General features: G+C 36.5%; 1 protein-coding gene across 17 annotated transcripts in view; it reads left to right on the top strand.

Moving 5' to 3' along the window:
* Window positions 1-25,394, top strand: part of nrxn3a (neurexin 3a) — a 302,208-nt gene that overhangs the window by 105,786 nt on the left and 171,028 nt on the right. For 10 of the 17 annotated variants that reach the window (XR_013206630.1, XR_013206631.1, XM_077239237.1 and 7 more), the window contains 4 exons: window positions 940-1,130; window positions 1,225-1,398; window positions 4,321-4,347; window positions 6,558-6,677. Coding sequence is in view for 14 of the 17 variants with exons in the window: in XM_077239237.1 (XP_077095352.1) it covers window positions 940-1,130; window positions 1,225-1,398; window positions 4,321-4,347; window positions 6,558-6,677 (512 nt within the window). In the remaining 3 variants the exon portion in view is untranslated. The remainder of the gene's footprint in view (window positions 1-939; window positions 1,131-1,224; window positions 1,399-4,320; window positions 4,348-6,557; window positions 6,678-25,394) is intronic. The other 7 variants (XR_013206632.1, XM_077239234.1, XM_077239235.1 and 4 more) reach the window with 1 other exon arrangement.

The raw sequence follows: 25,394 nt of genomic DNA, 5'->3' as shown, positions 1-25,394 counted from the left end.
TTTTTTTCATACTGCTTGGTTATTTAATTTTGCCTTATATCTTTGGTTAACTTTAACTCAATCTAATATTTAGTTAATTCTACCGATAAATGACATCATTTAGTATTCACGGTTAAAGTAACTTATTTCATGTATTGTTTAAATAAAAGTAAGCCTAAAACAAAGCTAAAAATAAATGTGCAATCTTTTGGATCACAAAGCAGCTTTAGGTACATATAATGGCATAAATAATCACAATTGTAATAATGATGATCATTATTAGGAAAATATTCATAATCCATAAGTCTTTGTTGTTGGAATGATGTAGCTATTATTGAGTCAAAAATAAACAAATCAGACCAAAATTAAAAATTGTTTCTGTATATTGGTAATCGGGTTCCTGTACAAGTTTTTGGTTACACTTTATTTCGATAGTCCACTTTAGACATTCTACTAACTATAATTAACTTTGCAGCTACATGTCAACTAACTGTCATTAGAGTATTAGTAGACTGTAGTTGACTGTCAGTAGACTGTTAAGTTATGGTTAGGGGTTCGGGTTCGGGTTAGGAGAATAAGTTGACTTGTAGTTGCTAAGTTACTTATAGTCAGTAGAATATCTGTTGGGGGACCAACAAAATAAAGTGCTAGACAATATTAAGCAGACAGCCTACAAATACTCTAATGATAGTTAGCTGACATTTAGCTGCAAAGTTACTTATAGTTAGTAGAATGTCTAAGATGGAATATCGAAATAAAGTGTTACCTAGTTTTTATCCAAAATTAGCTGAGTATAATTCATATATACAGTGTGCTTTGTTATAAAAAAACAGAAGTCAAGAATAATAGAATTATGTTAATTTTTTGCTAGTTTATTAAACTGCTGAGGCAGTTGGAATGGAATTAGGTATGGCATTTCCACTTTCTCATTAAACTGAGCTTCACTTTCCCGCCTTTTAGGTACATACATTATGTGTTTGATCTCGGCAACGGGCCCAACGTAATCAAGGGCAACAGTGACCGAGCTCTCCATGACAACCAGTGGCATAACGTTGTCATCACTAGAGACAACAGCAACGTCCACACGCTCAAAGTCGATGCCAAGTTAGTGAGTCAAGTCGTCAATGGCGCTAAAAATCTGGACCTTAAAGGTATGTAAACAGCTAAAATCCATCTATTCTCATAAACACAATCATGATGTAATCATTAACATATTTTACCCCGCGGTCTATTGTAACTGTTCAGGTGACCTCTACATCGCCGGACTGGGGCCCAACATGTATAACAGCCTGCCCAAACTCGTGGCCTCCAGGGACGGCTTTATGGGTTGCCTTGCATCTGTGGACCTGAACGGTCGCCTCCCCGACCTCATAAACGACGCCTTGTTCCGCAGCGGTCAGATTGAGCGAGGATGCGAAGGTACAACCTCTTACAACTCTAGCTTGAGGAGCCCGTTCTTTCTCATGAATGCAAACAGTAGTTCGACCTCCACCTCACTGAGCCATCACAGCATCTTTCTCACCCTGCTTCTCTCATCTCTCACCCAGTCAGCTCTCTGTTGAGCCCACTGGCTTATCAATATTCTTATTGGCCACATTGGTCATGCTAGGATCAGCCAAGTCTTCGTTTGTATCAATTAGTGACATTTTTATGAACATACATACAGAGAGAATATTTACATTGCAGTATTTTGAGTCAAGGTGAAATTCATGCATTTGATCTGATGTGTTTTGACCTTAAACCATTCAAAATATAACAAGGATATGGGCAGATATAATGTAATTATAACGACAAATGTGTTGTAATATATATGCACTACAGTCTAAGAAAAAAAGCTTTCAAATTAATACTTTTATTTGTCAGGGATTCATTAAATTGATCAAAATTAAGATATGTTTAGTGTTATGAAAGATTTCTATATCAAATAAATGTTTTTCTTTTCAACTTTCTAAGAATCCCAAAATGGTATCATGGTTTCCAAACATATTAAGCAGCACAACTGTTTACATCATTTTAAAACATAATATATATAATTATTTATACACACACACACACACACACACTTTTTGAAATATATTAAAAATTGTATTTTCAGTTGTAATATTTAAAATATAACTTTTTGTACTGTATCTTTGATCAAATAAATGCAGCCTTTGGTTATCATAAGAACATTAAAATCTTCGTTCAAAACATTAATGCCCTTTAAACTTTTAATCTTTTGAACAGTGGTGTATATATAATATGAAAAATGGTTTATTTGTAAAATAAATAGAAAAATATACATATATTTTGGATGGGAGTGAAATAAACATTAGCATACTGTATGAAATAATTGCATAATAAAAGTATCTGTGCATTTGACTAATATCATGCTTGTTATTGAATTCCATATTATAGTAATCTTATACCGGAATAAAACAAATTGAAAGACTTGAAAATCCTTATATTAATATTTTGAAAGACAAAAGTTGACATTTTGACATTTTTCTATAAGATTAAAGTACAGATAGCATGGTCATATAACCAGCATCAAAAATTTGTATTGTATGTTAAATGCCAAACTTGTTACAAAAAAGATCACAGATCACTTGAAATCCACACACAAGAATATTTCTTCCCTAACTCATTGCTAATTTCCATTTTCATATGTACATGAGATCTCTGCCATATTTCAATGCATGCTTGTATCTTTGTTTTCTGTACATTTATTGTGTAGGTTTGATTTTTTTTGTAAGTCTTTCAATTTTTGTTCTCAGTGTTCTCTTTTTCTTTATTTGATTCATTATAGTTTTGTTTGAGTAAAACTTTGTGTATAAACATTTTCTTGCTTGTCCATCCATCAAAACATTAATTTTCCGTCACATCATTTATCACATGTCTCAATGTTGTCTTGAACAAAAAGCCTCCTTTTATGTTGAGTATCCTACATGTTGCATTTACATGTTGTTGAACAAAGAATAAAATCGTATCAACCTAAATTGTTTGGTCTTTTGTTGTATCATCTGCACGTTTTGTTGCTTGAGTCCATGGCGTGAGTGTGAAATGTCAGCATGCTTGATAATCGGATACAGAAGTCTGGGACTGTTTTCCAAAGACAAAATGCTGCTAAGATCTAGTTTACAAACACCACAGGCTTTAACAGATATGAAAATGTCTTTTTCCTCTAAACGAATGCACATTTAATGGTTTAATGTCAAAACATTTAAAACTATTTATCAGTGTTGCAAACCATAAATGCATTATTTATTTACAACTTTATATAGCTGACCTTCACTGTTAAAGCTTTTGGAACGTAGATTGTGTGATCCAAAAAAAAAAAAGAAGAAAGATATGTTACAATTTAACATTTAATCCTACACATTTTCAGGAAACAGGGTGCCACCAGATTTTCTGATGTAACCGACTTGCTTCAATGCATATCTTTAAGACGTATCTGTCATAATTTTATAAACACAGACATATCCGACACCATTTGAATTCAGTTCTTCATTTCATACATGAATAGAACAACTTTGTGTGTGTGTGTTTTACGTTTATCTCTCCCGCACAGCATCCAAAAGTGAACGTGAGTAGGTTTTTATGTTCACAGCCCAGCATGAAAGAAACATCACTCTGTACTGTATGTGCACAATAAAACTGTAAGCCGTGTATGGAATGGCTCCACAATGGCAACAGAATTCTTGCTGGGTCATATGGCAATGAATGCTCCTTTCTGTTGTAATGAAGCTTTTCATCCACCAGATGGCAATGATGCACCTGTGCTTAGGAAGGCGACGGCTCGATTACACGCCGCAGTATTGCAGGGGAACATTTTGTTTTTCGCTGAATGCAACATCATTAAAATGTCCCCTCTCTAACCACTTGCTTTATACAATCTTAGCAATTCCTGTTGATTCACATTAGCATTAGCACATTATCATGCCCGTTTTGTGCATCTGAAAGTCCTTTTAACATGTTTTTTTTGCTGTCAGAACAATGGACTAGAATAGAATATGCAAAGGAAACCTGTTTTTTTCTGCATGTTGGCTGATTACATATAAACTGTAAATTAGATCATTTGTCAGGCACACGTTCATCAGCATACTGCAGTTTTTTTTTTTTTTTTTTTTGCAACTGAAGACTTTCACTTTACATGCTAAATCAACGCATCAGTTTCATTACTCTTATTATTATTAATAACATTATTTTGAACCGATGGTATGGTAACTCAAGAGTGCAAACCCTTCCTAAGAATGGTAAAGCATGTCCTGTTACTAAAGCCTTTGCTTTATTAACAGAAGCCATCGACCACGTTCTTACCTGTTTGATTGTTTTCGCTTTTCTGTTTCTTGCTTTACAAAGTTGGTTTCACCAAAGCAGATCTACAAGGTATATAAGGTTCAATTCCATTCCATTCAAGCTGCTGTTTGTCTTGTGCCGGTTTGTTTTGTACTCTTCCCAATACCCAGACATTAAGCGGACACTTGCTGGTTCACTGTAACAATGTCTTGGTATAAAATGGTTCACTTCTTTCTTAAAGACAATGCCCTTGTGTTTATCTCTGAAGGTCGTGAGACTTGCAAAGTGAGAAGAGAAAAATAATGATTGCAACTGAGAGTCTGCATTAATAAAACATGAGCCCTCTTGTATAATTAAGTCCCCACGTCCTGTTTTGCTGTATCTTGTCCTGTTTCTTTCTCTCTTTTTTTTTTTTTTTTTTTTTTACACTAATGACATTCAGCTGAAAGGGGAATCAGGCTTAGGAGAATCCATTAAATATCTCACCATGGGTTACTTCTCGCCTGTCTTTAGAAGCACTGAACAGCAATACGATTAGCAAAATAATTAATAGAATGAGCATGAAAATCCGTCTGGAAATGTCGGCACGCTACCGTAGACTTTAAACTCAGATAGTGTCCCACTGAGCATGTAAACTTGGGACAGATGTGATTTTGACTTTATTATTTAAGCAATATCACAAATAGGAGTGCTTGTTGCTGAAGTGTGTATCGTTGCAGCTGTTATTCGGCTGTAGGTAAAAAGTTACTTTATTTTTGCTCCATTTTGGGTCATTCCTGTTATGCAGTGCATACAGAGCTTTACAACAATAGTGAAAAAAAGTAATGTACTTGAGCACTGAAATATTTTTTCATGTTTTGCTGTGCGTTCGCCCAAGGGATGAAAAATAAAAAAATAAAAGCCTTCACTTGTGATAAAAGAAAATTAGCTGTGATTTTCATTTTTATTTTTAAAATCCTGAGTTTCTTATTCAGTATAAAAACATACACTACCGTTCAAAATTTGGGAGTCAGTATGATTTTTTTTTTTTTAAAACAAGAAATTAATATTCTTGAGCAGCAAATCAGCATATTAGAATGATTTCTGAAGGATCATGTGATGGCGTAATGATGCTAAAAATCCAGCTTTGCATCACAGGAACAAAATGACATTTTAATATATAAATCATTTGTTTTTTATTGTAATACTGTTTCACAATATACTGTATTGTATATTTGATAAATATATTAATTAATTTTAAAAAAATACAAACTTACTTACCCCAAACTTTTGATCAGTGGGAACATGACAATATGCTGCATAATTTGAAGGACCCGTATCAGCACTTTTGAAACACCGCTTGTTTAGTCAAATTAGTGGACTGGAACTAAGTTGTACAATCGATTGCTCCTCAAACATGTAAATCGGTACTGAAAAAATTTAACCAAAAATACTCTAATTCTCTCTGAACTAATGGCCAGTTTGCATAATGATATGTTTGACCTAGTGTGCTATTATGACTAAACAACATAGGCTCACTGTGATAATTCTCTCAGATTTTCAATTCGATATCACATTTGCCATTTTGATAGCCAAAATTGGGGTGAATCATTTTATGTTGAACTTTTACATAGTACTGAAGTTGCACTTTGCGTTGCACAGTAAATGCGCTTTTAGCCTTCTTTTGCTCCCTTCTTTTGTTAAACTCAAGTTCATGTTTGTGGTTAATCTCTTGTTTTCGCAGTTGTATTTCACAAGAAAAATGCACTCAAAGCCAGTTTATTTGCAATTATCTTGTTAACACGGTTAATTCAGTGGGAATGCATTCTCCCTCTTACTCTAAATTGGGTAATGAGCTCTATTGTTCTTGCTGCATTCCCTCAAAATGAACCCAAGTGTCCCAAAACACGGGATGTGTTTGGAACACACTCAACTTGACTGCACGTGGCTGGTGTGCACACTATTGTTCTTAACATGTGTAACAATAGTACATACTGGACTATGTACACATCTCGCTATTAAATGTTGTCATTGACCTTTGTTCCCCTGTGCAGATGTGAGAAAGTTCATGCTTGGCCCTACGTCTGAATCTTCTTTTGTAACAAGCAATGTTGAATATGTCTAGAGTATGATGGTTATTACTAAAATCCAGTCGTTTATACGGAATGCCACGTTTGTTCAACAGCTTTCGGGATGTTTTTTGAGTACCTCTACTAACCCAAAACTGCATGTATACTGTAACACACACACCTGCATGGAACCTTAACAGCATGACGGGACGTTTGCTCCCAGTATTACATTGCTCTGCTTTGCTACCATAGGTCCTAGCACTACATGCCAAGAAGACTCCTGTGCCAACATGGGGATCTGCATCCAGCAGTGGGAGAACTACACCTGTGACTGTTCAATGACCTCCTACACTGGGACGCAGTGTAATGACCGTAAGTCCCCCTCCGCCTCGTGCCGTTTCCACATCCTCTCTTTCTCTTGTTTATTTCGCTCTTCGTTTCACTCGTTTACACAATTTTAATGATCACTCTTTGACAGATTAATTGAGCACGCTGTAATCCACATAGCAAATGTTAAACAAACACTAATGGTTTTTGGTTGCACAAAAGCTTATACAAAAGCTCATACATTACACACACACACACACACACACACACACACACACACACACACACACACACACACACACACACACACACACACACACTGCATGTACTGAAGACCCATTTGAAGACAACAAAGGTACGTGTTGTTCACTACTCTCTGATGCTCGTAAAATATGCTGTATATTTGTAATATTTAAAATTTCTCTACAAATTATTGAATCAATGTATATGTAGATACATACATACATACATAGACTGTATATACACATATTTAAACTTTACATATTTTATAAAATTCTATAAAAAATAATAATTTATATTACAAAATTAAAATACTACACAATGACTACAAGAGAAGGAACAGTGGCCCCAAAAAGGATTTGAACACTTAAAGCCACATAAAAAAAAAAAAAAAAAAAATATATATATATATATATATATATATATATATATATATATATATCATTTCATGTGGCATTTATAGAATTGGCACAATCACACTGACTTTATACATCAACTGAAATATCACCAGGCGATCATTTTGGTTTAAAAAATGATTCGCAAAAGTGTTAGTTCTGCGACAAGGTCCTTTTGTTTGCTAATGCATTGATTTGATTATCTAATAGAAAGATGTTTATACATCTTTAACTGTGTCCTAAGTTTCTAAATCATTTACGATGCCACTATATTGTTATATTTATCGGGAATTGCTAAGTGTGATATTAGTAAAGATCTGATAGAAAGTGCCATGAAACTTATAACCATTAGAGAGACAAAATCATTAAGTCTGCTCACAGCCGGCCCTTTAAAGTTCAAATCCTTAATCACTTCACTGAACCCTTAATGGATTTAATCAGATCTGATTATGTAAACGGTGGGTGTTGAGAGTAAAAATATAACACTGCATGGGTAGGCCCATATCACAAGACACGGTTGATCTATTCAGATGAAACTTTACATTGCAGGTCAACATGTATCATATCTGTCCTAAAAGCCCAGGAGAACCAGAATCAATCAACAACAATGCACTTCTACCATGAACAGTCACTCTTTATTCTATAGTCATAATGATGCAATTCTTTTGACATCACTGCCACAATAAAAGGTGTTATCTTGAGTCGGTGGAGATAAACAGCATCCCTACAGACACAGAAAGCGCCTCGGTGAGAATGTGATATGACTGTGATTGCCTTCCTCCCCTCCACCGCAAGAACAACACAGTTGACCTTCCAGAGATTGAAGACTGACATGCATAATAGTACTTCAGCCTGCTGCTTTGACACATCGTATTTTTGTGAGGGGCAGCAGTGAATCAAAAGCATGTTGGTGAAGATAGGGACAGACTTAATTGAATAATGCAGAAAGAGTGATGTGTGTGTGTCGGCTTTGTTAGTCTGGGAGAATATCTGACTTGCTGCTGTACGGGAAAGAAATTAAAGGACTGTTTTTGTAGCCGCACCAAAATTCTTGCTTCTATTCTTAGGGATATGAAAGCTTATTGGTTTAGTATTCAGTCTGGTATTGTGCTACAGTATACACAGATATCAGGGGCGTTTCCTCCGAGGAGACAAGGGAGGCACTGCCTCCTAAAAAAGTAACTGTCCAACAGCGAAACCAGCGGGTAAAGTTACAGCGGGAGGCCGCGTATCTCTTGCCTCCCCTGAGCCCATTAAGTTTTAACACCCCCTAAAGTGTGCTCTCGGTTTGGTGGGGGGTAATTGAGAACGAATGGGGGAAGTCACGTGAGGAGGTAATGCCTCCATCGTGCTATGATGAGATATCACACAGCAGTCTGAGGACAACAATGCCAGGCCAACAGCGTCAGATCTGAAGTTAGGGTGCTGATGGCGATCGCGTAACCCGCCCAAACCACTAACCCTACCCTTCACTATAATTATAAGCTCAACGTTAATGAATATGATCGCCACCCATCCACTGAACCTAACCTTAATGACGCTATAAGCTTCACCCCAACACCGGTTTGAGACTGCTGTCCTGGTGCTGTTGTCCTCAGACTGCTGTGGCATATGGTTCTGCAGTTGGTCATTATTGGCTAGGATGGTTGTGATTGGATACGATTGGTTTGTGCGATAAATCCCGCCTCTTGTTTTTGTACTAAAGTAGTAAACAACTCAGCGACTTAGTTATCACTGCTTTGTAACATCAAAATCAAACTTGAAATGGCCTGAAAACATGATGACATGATGATGGTGTTTACCGAGCTTTGTTGATCCAAAAATAAGTTGAGTCAACTATTAAAGATAACAGCTGAACAGAGGTTCACATATATTGTTTAAATTGTTACTGCCTTTAGTTGTTATTTTGGAATTGATGTAAAAATGCTTCAATTGAACATTAATTACATAATGTAAAAATACAAAATAGATTTGTAGTTTATTTGGTTTCTATTTTTTTTTAAAATTAATTTAACCAGAAAAATGTGACAACATTAAGTGTAACTGGGACACTATTTAACCTCTTTAGTTCTCTATTTTGCACTATACAACACACATTTAAAACCCTGATGTTTTTCCCTTATCTCAGAACACTGCACGCCACTAGATGGCTCATTTAAAAGAGGTGTATGAGGCATGATAGGTCATTTTGCTGAGTTACAAATGAATATAGAGCCTTAATAATGAATTTAATGTCCATAGACGAAACAGACTATTTCTTATGGGACGCTTATGTATTTGCAGACTGAACCTCTCTAGTCGCTATTTAACACTAGGTGGCAGTAATGTTTTAGTTAGAGACCAGCGAACACAGAAGTCTTTTGTGCCAGAACATCTCATAAAATGTGAATGTTTGAATAATGCATTATTATATAGCACCCTCGGTTCTGAGTATATAGTTTAGGAAAATGTATTCTCACATGTTGCTTACTCACAATTTGGCTGAGATTTCTTTCTTTTTTTGCAGATTTTTTGCAGTCAGATTTATATTCATATTGTTTGTGGGGTTTTCTGCTTTATCTTCATTCTGCATAACTTAGCTAATATCTTGTGCAGCTGATATTTAATGATGTGGTTGTATACTTTAATTATCCTATCGCAATAATTTGCCCTTTGAAATGTCAAATCATATTACTTATAAATAAGCTTCCACTCAGCAAAATGTAATCATTTATTTATCAGTCATGCTTTTTGTTACAACTGTTTTTGCAGCATTTTATCTTGTGGTCTGTAATAGATAACTGAATTTGTTTATCTCTGCAATCAGAATTAGTATCTGCAGTAGTTGATCTTTTCCTAACAAAACAGAACTTTACATTAGAAAGATCATATTTTCTAGAGTAGTTGTTATAATCTGGTTTTGCCCATATTACCCAGATTTTTCATATCATATGGTGACCCAACAGAGCACCAAAACAGCTTTACAGTCAAAAGTAAATAAAATGTTCTATTTTAAAAATCCTATCCATGATTAAATGGTTAGTTGCATTAGCATTATCGTTTTTAAGCATCTTCGAGTACCTTGAAAAAAGTATGACTCTGCATATTGCATTTGAATATATAAAGGAATCCATTGCTAGAAAAAAACACTCGATATGATTCACTGAATCCAGTGATCACTCTTACACTAATTGGATGTTTCACTGAAGGAGGCCAGTGATCATCAAAATGCTTTTAGTCAGAATATAAAGCAATGCCCTTGGACCCTAAATTAAGATTAAAACCGAGTGCAGTGTTATTGCATTAGACAAGAGCTTGTGTAGGAATGAGATGCATTCATTGCCTCTTTCAAGCAGCTATAGCTAAACAAACACCAAATTGCAAGCTGCCCCTCGAATTCCAAGTCTTTGCTTATTAATTTGGACACACTCCGCAATCACGTTGATTGAGCTGCAGTAATAAATGACTGGTTAGAAGCTCCATTGGCTGTTAAATGAACTCGTGGCAAATGAATATTGCTTAAAGGAATTTACCAGCATCCGCTAGACTAGTGTGAGTTTCTGTCTGAGAACGGAGCTGTTTATTCAGAGGTTTAAACGGCCTCGTTTCATGGAGACTTCTTTTAGTTCCTGAAAGCAAAGCAGTCATGGGCTCAAACACACGAGACGTTCACAAATGGCTTTTGACGGAGCTGTTCTACGCGCTTGCTTATGAATTCCCTCAGGTTTTACTGAAGGTGCCTGTCATTTTTTTCCTGGCTGAGGGCCCTTGATGGCCAGGACATGATGTATCTCCACATAGCTTCATACTTTAGTCGAGTTTTAGATGTGGGGATGCAAAAAAAAAGTCAAGGTTCTTGATGATCCTGTTTTATAAGCTAAAACTTCTGAAGCGGTTTACAAATTGCCTAGTTAAACAACAAAGCAATTCTTTTACTTTCTGTTTCCCCATGACATTAATTATCATGGTTAACATGAAATATTCCTTTGCACAATTTAAATGATACCCCTCGGCATTCTTCCATTTTTTTTTCCTCCCATGTCCAACATTTGTTTCATAAATATATAAATTAAACGACAGATAGACAAATAACATGCTGGAGGGATGGATTTGTTTTCCCTCATGTGTGTCTGACATGAACAGAGTCTCGGTAATTAAGGACCATCTTTTTCTCTGTCTTTGCTGGAGAGGAAAGAGGAGGAGGATGCTTCACACCCCTGCTGGTTGTGAGACTTCATCAAAGCTGTGTTCTCCTCACTCCATTAGAAACAGGAGAACCCGTCTGAGCCACGCCATCAATTATGATGGCAACAAAAGCAAAGGTGCACCTTCTGCTATCTCGTCTCCAATGTAGTGTTAATCAGACAATGCGTCTCAGAGGAGAGGGAGAAATGCATTAGAGATGGAGAGAAGGCCAATGCAGGCTTAAATATCAGGAAATGTTTTGCAATTTCATTAACTGATGTGTAAATGCTTTGACTAGAATTATGAAATGACTTCCTGTACTGCAAATTACTTTTTTTTTTTTGTGGTGCTTACTTAGGGTTAGAGGTTTGAACAAAAGGAATAGGCTAGTAAGGGATAATGTACAGTTAGACGGTTATTATCGCAACCCAAAAAGCTGATTGGTCTTATCACACTTGATGTGCTGCCTTAAATTTGTAAGTACAATCAACTTGGATGTTTAAGTTATTTCAACTTAAATTATATTACACAGACTTAAAAAAAATAGTTGAATCTTGTATAACTTGTTTAATCATCAAACTTATTTTGATGAAAAAGCAATGTAAAAATATATGTTGTCATAACTTATTGATAATAAATGTTTTTACAGTGTACTCTGCTACTTGCCAAACTATTTGAGGATGAAATATTTATTTTAGTTTACCTGCATACTATCTTAAAGCTTCCTCTAAAATAGTTCACTTAACGTTTAACAGACAACCTAACAGCAAGAAAAAGCACCACAACAATATTAAAGTCGACATGAAACTGAAGTTGTGGTAGTCTTTTCTTTCTTTTTGTGATGTATATGCAAGTGAAACGGCTTCTCGAGAAAAAAAAAATGTAGGACAAGACTTGATTTTGTCCATCAGGAATTGATGGATGGTTGTGGTTTGCTATTGGTCGATATCATGTGACTGACAGGTTGTCCCGCCCTCCCTCGTGCCAGTAAACATGTCATCACAGAAGAGAGATGTTGTTGTTGCAAGAGGGAGGGAAAGTTATTTTGATGAAAGATATAACACTTTCACTGCTATCAATAATTGATGAAAATAAATGATGGATAAATGGAAAATGGCAAAAGTTGCATTTGTATGAACAAAAAAATCATAAAAGATTGTATTAATGAGTTCAACATTTTTTTTTACAATAAAACAATCTAAGCATATAAATACAATGATATTGTACAATGATGACACAATATAGGACAGCAGCCTCATAAATTTTATAAATGCACGATAAAGCAAAAACACACCCGATTCAATTTCAGAATCTTTATTTTAAAGTAAAGTAAAGTAAAAGGTAGTCATCTTGCTTCGACCAAAAGTACCACTTCCCAACTTGTAATTACAAGCTTCCCAGGAGGACTTAAACACATCATTTCCTACCATGTTTTTCCAACGCATTCTCATCCTTTGGCGTCATATGTCGCGCCATATGACAAAACGGCGAAATACTACGCACATGGCACCCTTTATCGTCAATATAACACGCACTGTGATGGGTAGGTTTAGGTGTGGGGTAGGGTCTGCGTCTCATATTCACGCTAAAGGATGCCAGTCAACTTTATGACGCCTTGGGTTCGCGTGTTATATTCACGCTAAAGGGTGCCATGTGCGTAGTATTTCGCCGTTTTGTCATATGGCGTCACATATGCCGCCAAAGGATGAGAACGGGCTCGTTTTTCCGTCTATAGTAGCAGGATCATCTGGCTAGTTCTTTTTTTAAGACTCCTGTTAAATTGCAAGAATACTGCATAAATATTGCTGGGATTTATAACAAATCAGTGTGCACAGATAATCTATAATATATTACAATAAAATAAAAAGAGAGAAAGAAAATGAAAAGAGGAGAAATTGTATATAATGTATGTAAATATTTACAAAATGAAGATTCCTAAACGAGGTTTTTGCAAGAATGTAGAACTGTTCTGAATCTAAAGACCCCTTTTCCAACATAAAGAGCTTTTTGTGCAATGGGAAGGTCTTCGTGGAAACACAGATGCCAATAAAGAACCTATATTTTAAGTACAAAAGTATAAAAATATATATTTGAACTATGGAGAAATCACCATATATCATAATAAAAGTAAAGACAACAGCAATGCTTGCTTTATCTTTCCATTTTTTTATATAAATCTTTTCTTAAGGTTTTGACATCGAGTAAAATTTTTTTTTTTAATGTTATTTAGAAATTTACTTTTAAACTGTCGAACTCAGCACCAGAAAACCTTGGTGTTTGTTTTGTACAGTTCATAAGAATTGGTCATCAGATTTCTTGGCTGGTTTGTGGACAGCCATAGCTCATGCTGTGCTATCTGGGTGGGGCTGTTTCTGTGAGTCTGAGTTAAAAATGCTGTCGTTGATGAAAAACCTGAGGTGGCGGGAAGATGAATCGCTCATGTGAGTCCATATTCATCACCAAGGTGTCCCGCACTTCCGATGGCCCCTGACACAAGATAAAGAGCTGTGAGACAGGGGAAATGACCTCATCTGACAGCCTCAAATAGAACCAACGGCACAATGGAAATGGATTGGAGCGTTCACAGGAAATATTACCGTACGCTGTATTCATGATGTGTGGTACGATAATGCTCTGCCCTCTTCAGCCCACAGATTGAATTGGCAGCGCTTTTTTATTTTATTTTAGTTTACGGTGAAGCACGAAATGATGCCGCTCTGAAGGAGCTGTCTAAAAAATACAGCCGGATCAATAGAGCGAAGGTTTAATATCCTTAATTTCTTTCAATCGACCTGCTGGCCCTCTTTCTGTCAACAGAATTATATACTGTATGAGTTAGTGCAGTGTGTGCTTTATTTGCCGAATTTACTTTCTTTTAATTGCTTTTGTTTATAATGACTATCCATTAGTCTGTGTACAGAAGAGCACACTTTGTTACGAACTCTATAGCTGCCTCTTTCAAATTGATTTCAATAGTGCTATGATAACATGTTTCTAAGCTAAGGTCAAAAGACAGTACTTTTAAATGCACTATTAGTTTCGAATTAAATTAGTTTATTTATGATAAACATAATCTTGTTTTGTCTGGCATTTTAGATTTATTGTTCACTGAGCTTATTACAATGTATTCTCGAATTGGCTTTGAATGATGTAGAGTGTTGTGGAACCTTACTTTTGAAAGTAATGCATTACAATATTGTGTTACTCCCTAAAAAAGTAACTAATAGTTACTTTTTATGGAAAGTAACGCATTCATTTACTTACGCGTTACTTTTTTTTCTCCTGGACTGCTTACTTCTTTGTTTTTTTCTTATAACAACAAAAAGTTATATTTTTGGCACATGTAAAGGCCCTTTAACTCCTAAAGTGAAATGAAAAAGTCAAAGTCTGAAGTAAGTTTACACCTGCATAGTGGCAAACCTTACAGCTGTGCTGCCATTCTGGATTGCAGAAGAACACTCAACACTCTTACTTCAACAATAATAACAACAACAACAAAAAGAAACTCAAATTTGATGCTAAACTAAAGTTATTTTTGCTTATTACTGGTTGAATTGGATCATCAGAGATCAGCAGCAAAGACACTGGTTAATAAAGTGAGATTAAATACATAAAGGCCCCGTTTCACAAACAGGGCATTTAAATAGCTTCTATAAACGTGCCTTAGAAAAAGACTTTAATAGTGTTTATCTTGAGACAAAACACTGTCAGTGAAATATTTTAAGATATGCCAGTGCAAGTTGCAATTTTGCGTTACTTATTTGAAAGAGTAACTCCGATATTTTATTGTAAATTTAAAAGTAATGTGTTACTTTAGTTACTTGAAAAATGTAATCTGATCATGTAACTTAAGATACTTGTAATTAGTTACCTTCAACAATGATGAAGAATGTCTTAAAATTTGAGCCATATGAGGTGAAGTATGTATAATAAACATTATTTACCTTTTGGAACACTCCTCTGATGCCTTAAAATGCTATCATATGTCTTAAAATGCTATCCTTTGTAGGTACCTCACTTGGTTTCGAAGCAGTTTAAGTGTAGAGAAAATCCAAGATATTCTTTATTTAATCTTCTGGCCGTTCGGTGTTCAAACCTTCCCGATAACATTGAAAAATAACGTTGGTATTACTGTAATAATTGAGGCTTTATGTGTTTAGCACTAGACACCTTCAAGGCCTCCATAAGCCTTAAAACCGGAATGACTTACGGTTGTATTTAGAGGAACGGACAGGAACCGCTTCAGTTGAAGCAAGTTTATTTGATCTCTCGCAATTCCGCTGAGAAAACCATGAAACACAATAAAGGATCTCAGCATAATCTATTCATTTATCTTTTTTTTTTTTTTTCTCTCTCCAGGACCTTAGTATATTCTTTGAACTCCTCTGCGTCTCAGCTAGAACGTACGAAATCAATCCCGAATCAATACTGTTGTCTGATACCTTTATTTGACCATCTCTGTGCGGGCTACTTGGGATTGCGTGTAACCAACAGATGCGCCTGACACGACCATCAAACAAGATTGCCAGCGAGTGACTTCATTCAATATGGCTCGTAAAGAAATAGTAGTGTGCAAAAATCCATTTTTGGTCCGGCAAGGTGACCTTGTGGGAGGGGAAGTGGTCTTTGCTTTAAGGCTTAGTCACTCAAGTGGAGCCATCCATCACTGCGCATTTCCAGGAAAAACAAATTATGCCCCTGTACCAGCACATAAACGTGGCCAATCAATATTTCTGCCCTACCTCAAATGCCACACATTTTACACCATTTCTAATCATCTTGTTGTCTTTCCACCCCTGCCAGTTCAATGGAGTGTATCATAGCCATTTATTTTTCTTCTTTTATTATTATTATTTTTCATGTACGGTTGTTAAAATGTGTGGCATCACCTTCCATCTTCTGAACTAATCGGTTTTGTTGCTTGAATCAATTGTATTCTGCTTATAATAAATAACCGTTTTGAGGTTCATTATTATTGTTTATTTATTGTATTTTGCTTTGCTTATTATGAGGCATATTGAACATGTTATTATTTATACCACCACTCCTCCACTCTGGGGACCGCTTTTTTTGTTTGACAGTATATAAAATTATCTAGAACATAATCTTTTTTTTTAATAGTGTACTGTAGATATGAAATAAGTTTTTTATTATTATTTAAATTTCAGATTTCTTTTCATATTACATCTGAATCCAATATGCATATCAAAAGTGAGCATCCTTAGTCCACAGCATCTAAATTAGATGTTTAAACCCACTTTTACAAACTAAGTAAATAAAAGTGGAGATATAGAAAAAGGATTTAACAAGAGAAAATTGTGATAAAGGCCCACGGTCTGGTTAGAGGAAAAACTGGTGCCTTTTCTCCAGGATTTAAAAAAAAAATCAACTCAGATTGGCTTTTCCAAGAAGTCATCTGTTTCATGTTGCCAGAGAATCGTTATGTGGGACGTGGTCAAAGCTCTTCTCTCCTCCTCTCTTATCTGCACAATCCTGCTCTGATTGAAGCAGTAACTCAACTGCCTTTGATCAGGTTGTGTGTCACTTAAGACTCCTCTGAATGGAGTCTCATCTTCCTCATCCTGCAGAGTTCCAGGTCGGCTTGGGCTCTCAATCAAAAACACAATTAGAACAGCATTAAAAAAAGACAGGGCAGCTCCGTCTTATCCATACAATCAGCTGCCTTTACCTTTCTCCATTCATCTTTCTCTTTTTAATTTTCTCTTTTTTTGTTTCACAGCACGTCAGTTTTTTTGTTGAAGTATTAACCATTGATCGCATCCGCGCTCCTACATGTAATGAATGAAAGCAGGAAAAGCAGATAGATTAGCTGCTACAGTCCAGCAGGCAGGTTTATTCATTTTTTTATGATTTTTTTTTATTATGATATTTATTTTGTTTGGACTAGATATCTGCATTCACCTAACGGTACAGATCGGAGATGAATTTGGTTGCTATGTGATGCAATTTCTTAAATGCGTCCCTTTGGCTGCTCACACTGTCATGGCAATGAGGAAGATTGTTCCCGGGAAGACGGGCAGCACTTTTGGAAAGCATTAATTACCACAGAATGGGACCATTAATCAGAGCTGTCTATGCCAGACAGAGCAGAAGGCAGCAGAAAAGGGCTTCTCCTCTCGGCTTCTGGGCTGAATGACTGGAGGTGTTCTTATGCATAGTACCCTAGTGCACAGGAGGACTGCAACCAAACTAGAACATTGACATAATGAAGACAGATTTGCTTTGGGGACCATAGCATTTCATATATGTTGACAGCTAGGGACAAGGAGGACCTTACTGAAATTCCACTACATTTTGCCCTTTCCTTTTCATCTTTTTGAATCATTGCAAATGTAAAAACAGCTATCACCTATACTGATGTCACAGTCTCTATATTTTAAAGCCTGGTATTGACAAAAATATGACGAGTATATATATATATATATATATATATTAAGTAGGGATGTCAATTAAACTTGTTTATTTGGTATAATTAACAAAAAAAAAAAAGGAATTTTCCTCCTATCTGAATGTTCAGCATCACTGCAGGCACCTTTTTCTTTCCAATGCCACAAGTGCTGCCAATGTTTAGTTAATTCAACTAAACAAGAAGTGCATGCTAATTCTGTCAATATTGTGCGAATGGAGACAGACTTGTAATGAACTTAATTCATTTGATCCAGTTGAGTTAATTCAATTCAAACTACCTTAAGGACCCCATGGAATCTTTTAATGAATGGGGTTTTCTTTCTTATATCGACCTATTCAAATGGCCAGAGTTGTTTCCTAACTCTGTTTTTAAATAGGTCAAAATACATACATAGAATAAAATACATTCATTAAAACAAATTTCAAATGTGTATTTTTATTGTATGGACTGTCAGAAATGATATCGTGTGTCATATGTCAGTAGAGGAATCGCAGACATCCCTCCTGTCCTGGAAGTTCCAGGAGTCTCCCACATATAGAGCGGTGCAGGGATGACACATTTTTGTACGCTAAAACCTGGAAACGAGTTATCATTTTAGCACTTCCAGTTCCATCGTCCAGAAGTCAATGGGTTTTTCGAATGGATTTTTAGTTAAATGACTCAAATAAGGTGTGTTGAACATGAGCTCAAGACACTTTCACGTTTTATTCTACAACATAAAATTCATCAGTATTACCCCACTCATGATTTTTTAAACCTGTTTCGTGTCTTGAAAAAGCTTTTACCTACCTTTAGCTTTTTACTTCTGGTGATTGTATTTAGGCTTTTAAAGTTACTGTTTTATTAATTCACTAAAAAGTAATTTGCTCACAAATCAGACTACACTATAGTCACACTGTTTTTGATTCACTAAAAAGAAGTGGCATATAAGAGTCATTTGTTCTCTAATCGGACTACACAGGTCGCACTCTATATTTTTGATTCTCTAAACAGAATGACTTATAAGAGTCATTTGTTCACTAATCCGACTACACAGGTCGAACTGTATGTTTTTGATTTTCTAAATGGAATAACTTATAAGAGTAACTTGTTTCTGAATCGGACTACACTGCACCACTACCATGAAGATGTACAGGGCGGGATATATCAAAGGACTAGTCTCACCAGTAGCTGTAAATCATAATTTAATACTTGCTTTTGTAGTCGGGTGCTTCATGTAGCTCAAACAGTGGAGCAAGAAGTGATGAAATATGTATCTTGAATGCAATGTTGTTTTCGATAAAAGCGTCTCCCAAATGGATAAACCCACAAAAGGAGCATTTTGTTTGGATGAAAACCTGAATATGTGTAAATATATGAAGTGTAAGGTTGTAAATGTGTGTATCTGCTCTAAGACAATTTTGTCAACTTCTGGGAGTACACTAGTATATACAGTAGATGACCTCAAGGCTCCCATTTTGCTTGAACTTGACCTGTTAGCAGTGATTTTGGTAAATGCTACATAGAATTCACTTTAGATATTTTTAGTTACTTGAGATTATCCTCATGAATATGGTATTTCACCATCTACCTTCTGCCAATTATTGCAGAGAACGGACAGCTATAATCATATTGAAGACTCATATTGGTGCAGTTCCTTCTGGCTAAACGTTTATCTTCACAAACCACCAATGTGCTAACCTTAAGTGAAACCACTGGCCATTTTAAGCCGTCTTATTACTCTGAATGATTTCTTTTTAGCTCTGGATCGCCTGTTCTTATGAATTTATCTATAACTGGAATCCAAGTACCTTTTTTATTTTCCCATTGTTGCAATAAGCTGAATAAAGCTTCCCTCTGCCAGAATGTATTTTGTTGCTTACGCTAATGTTTTCAGAGATAATAAAGCAGATGCTTTGTTGTTTTTTTAGCATTACTGCAGCATGCATTCAAAAGGAATTTGGCAAATCGCATAGATCTCTCGCATCAGCCGCTTTAAATACTCTGTTTAATGTTGCATCACATCTCTGCCTCTAATTATCGGAAACCTCTCTGCTAGGATAAAATGGATAAGGCTTATTTGAACTTCTTCGAGGCCTTTTCTCAAGCAGTTTCAGCTTGGCTCTGTTAGTATGCACTAGCTGGGTGGAATTTCTGAGTGATTTCACAATCTCGCTAGAATTTTTTTCCCCTGATTTACAAAGCTCTTGCTCACTTCTGATGTCATTATGATGTCATTACTTTTCCCCCCTAGAAGGACGTTTGCAGATTCAATCCATCTTTAAAGCATCTGTGCACACGTATATCCACCTGTCCGAACTCTTGTCTCCATCCCACATATATTCTCCTGCAGAGAACTGATTTACCATCAGCATTTTAATGGCCATTCACTTTGCAGCCAGCACCGGCTAATGAGTCCACAATAATTAGTTGAGGTACGTTGAGCAGCACCAGTAAAAGTCCAGGTGGTGTGACTAATTACAAAGGTGTTCAAGGCCTTACTTACACAAGAACAAGAGAGCAGAGACCCTCTGCCAATGCTTAGCACTCAGTGAGAGGAAGCATTCATTCCCACATTATTGTTTCTGCTAATGTGCCATTTTCTTTAACAAGATGATTTAATATTTGTTTCCTGTCCGTAAGCGTTAAGTATTCCCAGCAAAGTCAGCCTGTCACTTTTTCGAAGACATAGCAAGTGTCATGCATCATGGAACATCTTTATAAACAATCAAGAAATGCTCATTTGACAGGTACGTGTTGCATTAACAGCATTAACATTTTCATGTCTTAAGCCCAAAAAAAAAAAAAAAATGCACAGATGTGCTAAATATACCGCTCCATATTTTTTAAGGTCTCACATCCGAGCTGTCAATTTGGCTTTGGGTACCTCTCAGATCCCTTTGCGCAGGTATTTTTTTTTTTTTTTTTTTAAGTCTCTTAGCCACTTTTTTTAGAGTGAGGAACAGCTTAAGATGAAAGAGGTAGTTCCCTTGCAGGATTATGTAGAATGAATAATTTAAAGTGGAAAAAGAAAGCTCAATTCCGTTAACCTTGTAAGTTATTTATTGTTTTTAGATGGCTGTCATGTTTGCTAATATCCTCCCCAGTCAGCCACAACTGAAAAATGGAAATTCGGTGGAGTCATTTTAGGGACGTCATCTCCGGAATGCATGCAGACTCTGACGGATGACTCGTACAAGGCCGGAGTATTCTGCTTGGGCGAAGGTACAGAAAACCAAAGAAGACTTGAATATTTATGCTTTATTTTTGACCCGGACAAACTTGCACTGTTAAAATGACCACTGAGGAATCCTTCTGACCTGAATGGGAGCATGCATTTGCTTGTCACAAAAATGGAAAGTTAATTTAAAAAGAAATGCCTAACATCATACCATTTATTCATCCTTATTTTGTTCAAAAAAAAAAAAAAAATATTTTTTTGAGTAATGTTTATGCTGTTCTTTTCCATGGTCTTGGTCCAAAAATGCAACATATAAGTAGGCTACCATTAAAATGGTCCGTATGAGTTATATGTTATATAACTTTATTTATGGGTTTATAAATAATATATAATGCATCAAATGAGATTTGAGAGCTATGACAGATGAAGATTTATAAATGTTTGTAAAATTTCTTGAAATTATCTTCAGACGGCTCTCAAATCTCATTCAAATCTAAGCCGCCTGAAGATAATTTAAAGAAATGTTTTAAAAGATTATACATTTTTATCTGTCATAGCTCTCAAATCTCATTGGGCTGCTTATATGGTGTTTTTCCTGTCAATTAAATATTTTTGCCTATCTTATCTCTTTTGTTACATACAGTAAACATTAGAATGTCATACAGGTTTGGAATATTTTGTGGGTGAATGAATGAGATGCATTTTTATGTTTTGGATAACTTGTACTTAACATAGAATCTAGTTCGTCGTCAAAGTTGGTATAGAGGTTGGCATACATGCTTCAGTAAGTTGAGCTCACATGAATGAAATTGATTCCAACTCATGTTGTTTCCCATTCCCAGATCATAAAAACATAATCCATAGTATAGATAGCTTCCTATAAAACCTGGACTTTAAGTAGTGACGTCCTCTCCTCATTGTCATTGTTGAAGGTGATCACTTTGATGCTCAAGAACCTTTTTTTTTTTTTTACTCCTCCCAAGATAATAAAGTTCTTTCACAGTCGTTAGATGAATTTTCAAATCGCTTCGCTGACAGATGGCTTCTTTCAGAGAGTGCTGTGATAAATAGATTGTGATATAAAAGGTGAGACACAGGCCAGTATTTTTATGGTTTGAAGGCGCAAGCTGCTGCAGGTGCAGATGCATGAGAGGAAAAAAGTGTCTGGGTACTAAAACACTATTTCTAGGCCAGGGGAAACATTTTCCAAAGACTACTTGATAAGGGGGGAATGATAAAACTGATAAGAGCGGGTGCACAAAAGAGCAAAAAACATTTTTTGGAGAAAATTGAGGGCGATTTGTATGGACATCAAAGGTCACCCGGGACCAATTTCCGTGCCTTGGCTTTCCTCCCAGTAAAGGAAGAGGTTTGGCTGACTTGTTCACCTTTTGTTTTATTTTATTTATTAAGCACTCACTCAAGGTCAGCATTGGAGGTTGATGCAAACATCAACATCACATTCACAACCGCAGTGCTGCTCGTTTCCAAATAGCTTTCGAAAAGTCACTGTAGCTGTAGGAACAACGCTCTTGAATTTGTAGGTTTATCTTTTTTAAGTCTTGATTTTCCCTTTCCATCCTCAATTCTTTAAGTCATTTATAGATCTCAGAATTATCCACCGCTCGGACAGATCCATCTGGCAGATGTTCCATTGTTTACACAAAGTAGTTCCTCAGAAGTCTCTAGTTTCCAAATGTCCTTTTTGTGTCCTCACCCATGGTCATTTGATAAATCACACTGCCTTTGGTTTATGTGGCGGCCCGGTGCCTTTGAAGCCTTTGGAGCTACTTTTGGCACGGTATCACCAGGGTTCTGAAGGACTGGAGGTAAACTGTGCAGCCCTCAGTAATTCGCACATTGTTCCTGGTATTTTCGTTTCCTCAGAGCAAATGGCTTGTCGTGTATCTCCCAGAGAGAGTTTGCCTAGATGGCGCTTGACTGCTCCCTCAGAACCTCTCCTCGATGCCTGGACGGTTCCTGGGGAGTTTTCCCCCGGTCGTATTTTCACCTGCGTTCCATTTCCTCCTTTGCTCGTGAATAATTCATCTCACAGTCGTGTTTGGTCTGAGGCGGTGGGTCTGTTTCTCCTGCAGGTGTAATGAGAAGCAGAAGCGGTGGGCTTTGAAAAGGGTTCTATATGGATGCAGGCCAAAGCTTTACCCTTTCCATGGGTTCAATGTGACTGTAGAGAGAGAGCCAGGCTAAATTTACTCCTAATGTCTCTCTGAGATCACCTTCAACCAGCTCTGTTCGGTAATAAGACCTGTTTACCTCCGCCGCTCGGAGAATCTGCCCAGGCATACGCCGCCATTTTCCCTTGCCTCTTAAGAGGCTGTGCAGTATTTTTTTTTTTTTTTTTTTTGCTTTTGAACTCCAGACCTCATCTTCCTGAAACACATTAGTTATCACGTGGAGTGTAATCTGAGTACATGTGATGTTCCATCCCCCCTAGTGTAATGTGTTTATAGAATATGGCATCCTTGTCAGATCAATAAAACCAACATGGACCGACTCAGGGAGGCAAGCCTGGAAAGCAAACAAAAAGGGCTGGCGTATTATCGTTTCTAATCCTTGTATCGTTAGAACTCCTGCCGAATGTGTGAGACTCAATGTGACATGTTGTCCATGGCACATCTATGTAATCGACAAGTTCATCCGTGCTGTCATCTCAATTGTTCAACCTTGTCGTCTCAGACAGGCCGCCTTTTGGAGGACGAGACTGTGACAGTATGGTACGCGGAATTCATTTATGATGAGCTGATTTGAGATGAGCTTGCTGTAGGTTTTATTCCTTCAGGTTAAACATTCCCTAGAATAAGTTGAGCAGGAGAGACAAAAGACTGCGTTTTTGTTCCTGTCCATATTCAGAATGGTTTGCACCCTATACCTGCGTGCCATCGTTACTGGCGCACTCAGAGTCGCATGGATATACGGATGTGCATTCACAGAACATGTAAATAATTGCCGGCAATAACTGCATTTTGTAGCAAACAGTGAAGGAACATAGGAGGCTATGAGGGAAGGTCAGCCAGCATGAACTGAATTGCAGTTTTTTCTGCTCTGTCATTTTCTCAGACAAAACGTTCTCGACCCTTTATTATTTCTCCTGCTTTCATCTCTTCCACTGAAAAGTGCTTGTGGGGGTGAATTTCATTGAGATTAGCGACTGGATCTTGTTGCACAAATTCTGTTGTGGCTTCTTTTTCGTGACAGTTTCCCACTGACACATGTATTTTGTCTCTTTTAATGTCACCGAAGAACGTTGTTCCCATGCGGTGACAGTTTCTTTTCTTTTTTGTTTGTTTTTTCTTTATATTGTGTTGTCATGAGGAACAAATTTTTCAAATATCTCGCCAGTTAGTTGTCACCTTCCTGTGCAGTAAGTAATGTACTGTTTGTAATGTCTTGTTGCAGCTGTGTTTAAACTAGAGTTTATTCTTTGATTTATTTTATACTTTCGTTCCTAAAACTAATTTTCAAATTGATTTGAATTGAAGTAGCAAGCAGGATGAAGAATTGTAATAATCAAAGAAAAAATTAAAGGGATAGTTCACCCAAAAATGAAAATTCTGTCAGTATTTACTCACCCTGATGTTGTTCCAACCCTGTATGACCTTCGTTCATCTTCGGAACACGAATTAAGATATTTTTGATGCAATCTGAGAGCTGGATCACTCCTCCATAGGCCTCTTGAGGGATTGGAACTTACCGGCCTCGAAGTTTATCAAGCGTCGAGAATACTTTTTGTGCGCAAAAATAAACATAAATAACGACTTTATTTCAACTATTCACTTCCTTCTCTTTGGGCCTCTAGTCAGTTACACTAGTGTAATTGTGTACAGCTACGTCACACGTAGGCTCACTAGATTGGCTGACGCTGGTCATGTGTGTGATGCATGTGACGTACAACAACAGATCATACGCTCTTAAACTAGTGAACTGACACGAGGCCCAGAGAGAAGGAAATGAATAGTTGAAATAAAGTCGTTATTTTTGTTGTTTTTTTGCGCACAAAAAGTGTTCTCGTCGTTTGATAAACTTAAGATTGAGCCACTGTAGTCACTTGCAATATTTTAACGATGTCTTTAATAACTTTTCGAGGCCGGCAAGTTCAATCCCTGAAGAAGCCTATGGACTAGTATGGAGGAGTGATCCAGCTCTCAGATTTCTTCAAAAATATCTTAATTCGTGTTCCGAAGATGAACGAAGGTCTTACGGGGTTGGAACAACATGAGGGTGAGTAAATACTGACAGAATTTTCATTTTTTGGTGAACTATCCCTTTAAAGTGTATATAGGAATGTCATATACAGTATATATATATATATTTATATATACGTATATACCTTTAACCATGTGTTTTGTTACGAT

The sequence above is a fragment of the Siphateles boraxobius genome, unplaced genomic scaffold (assembly GCF_051911475.1).
Source record: "Siphateles boraxobius isolate OS27281-9 unplaced genomic scaffold, OSU_SipBor_1 22, whole genome shotgun sequence".
Taxonomy (NCBI): Eukaryota; Metazoa; Chordata; class Actinopteri; order Cypriniformes; family Leuciscidae; genus Siphateles; species Siphateles boraxobius.
Note: the sequence above shows the minus strand (reverse complement) of the source record. Positions and strands in the feature narration are given on the sequence as shown.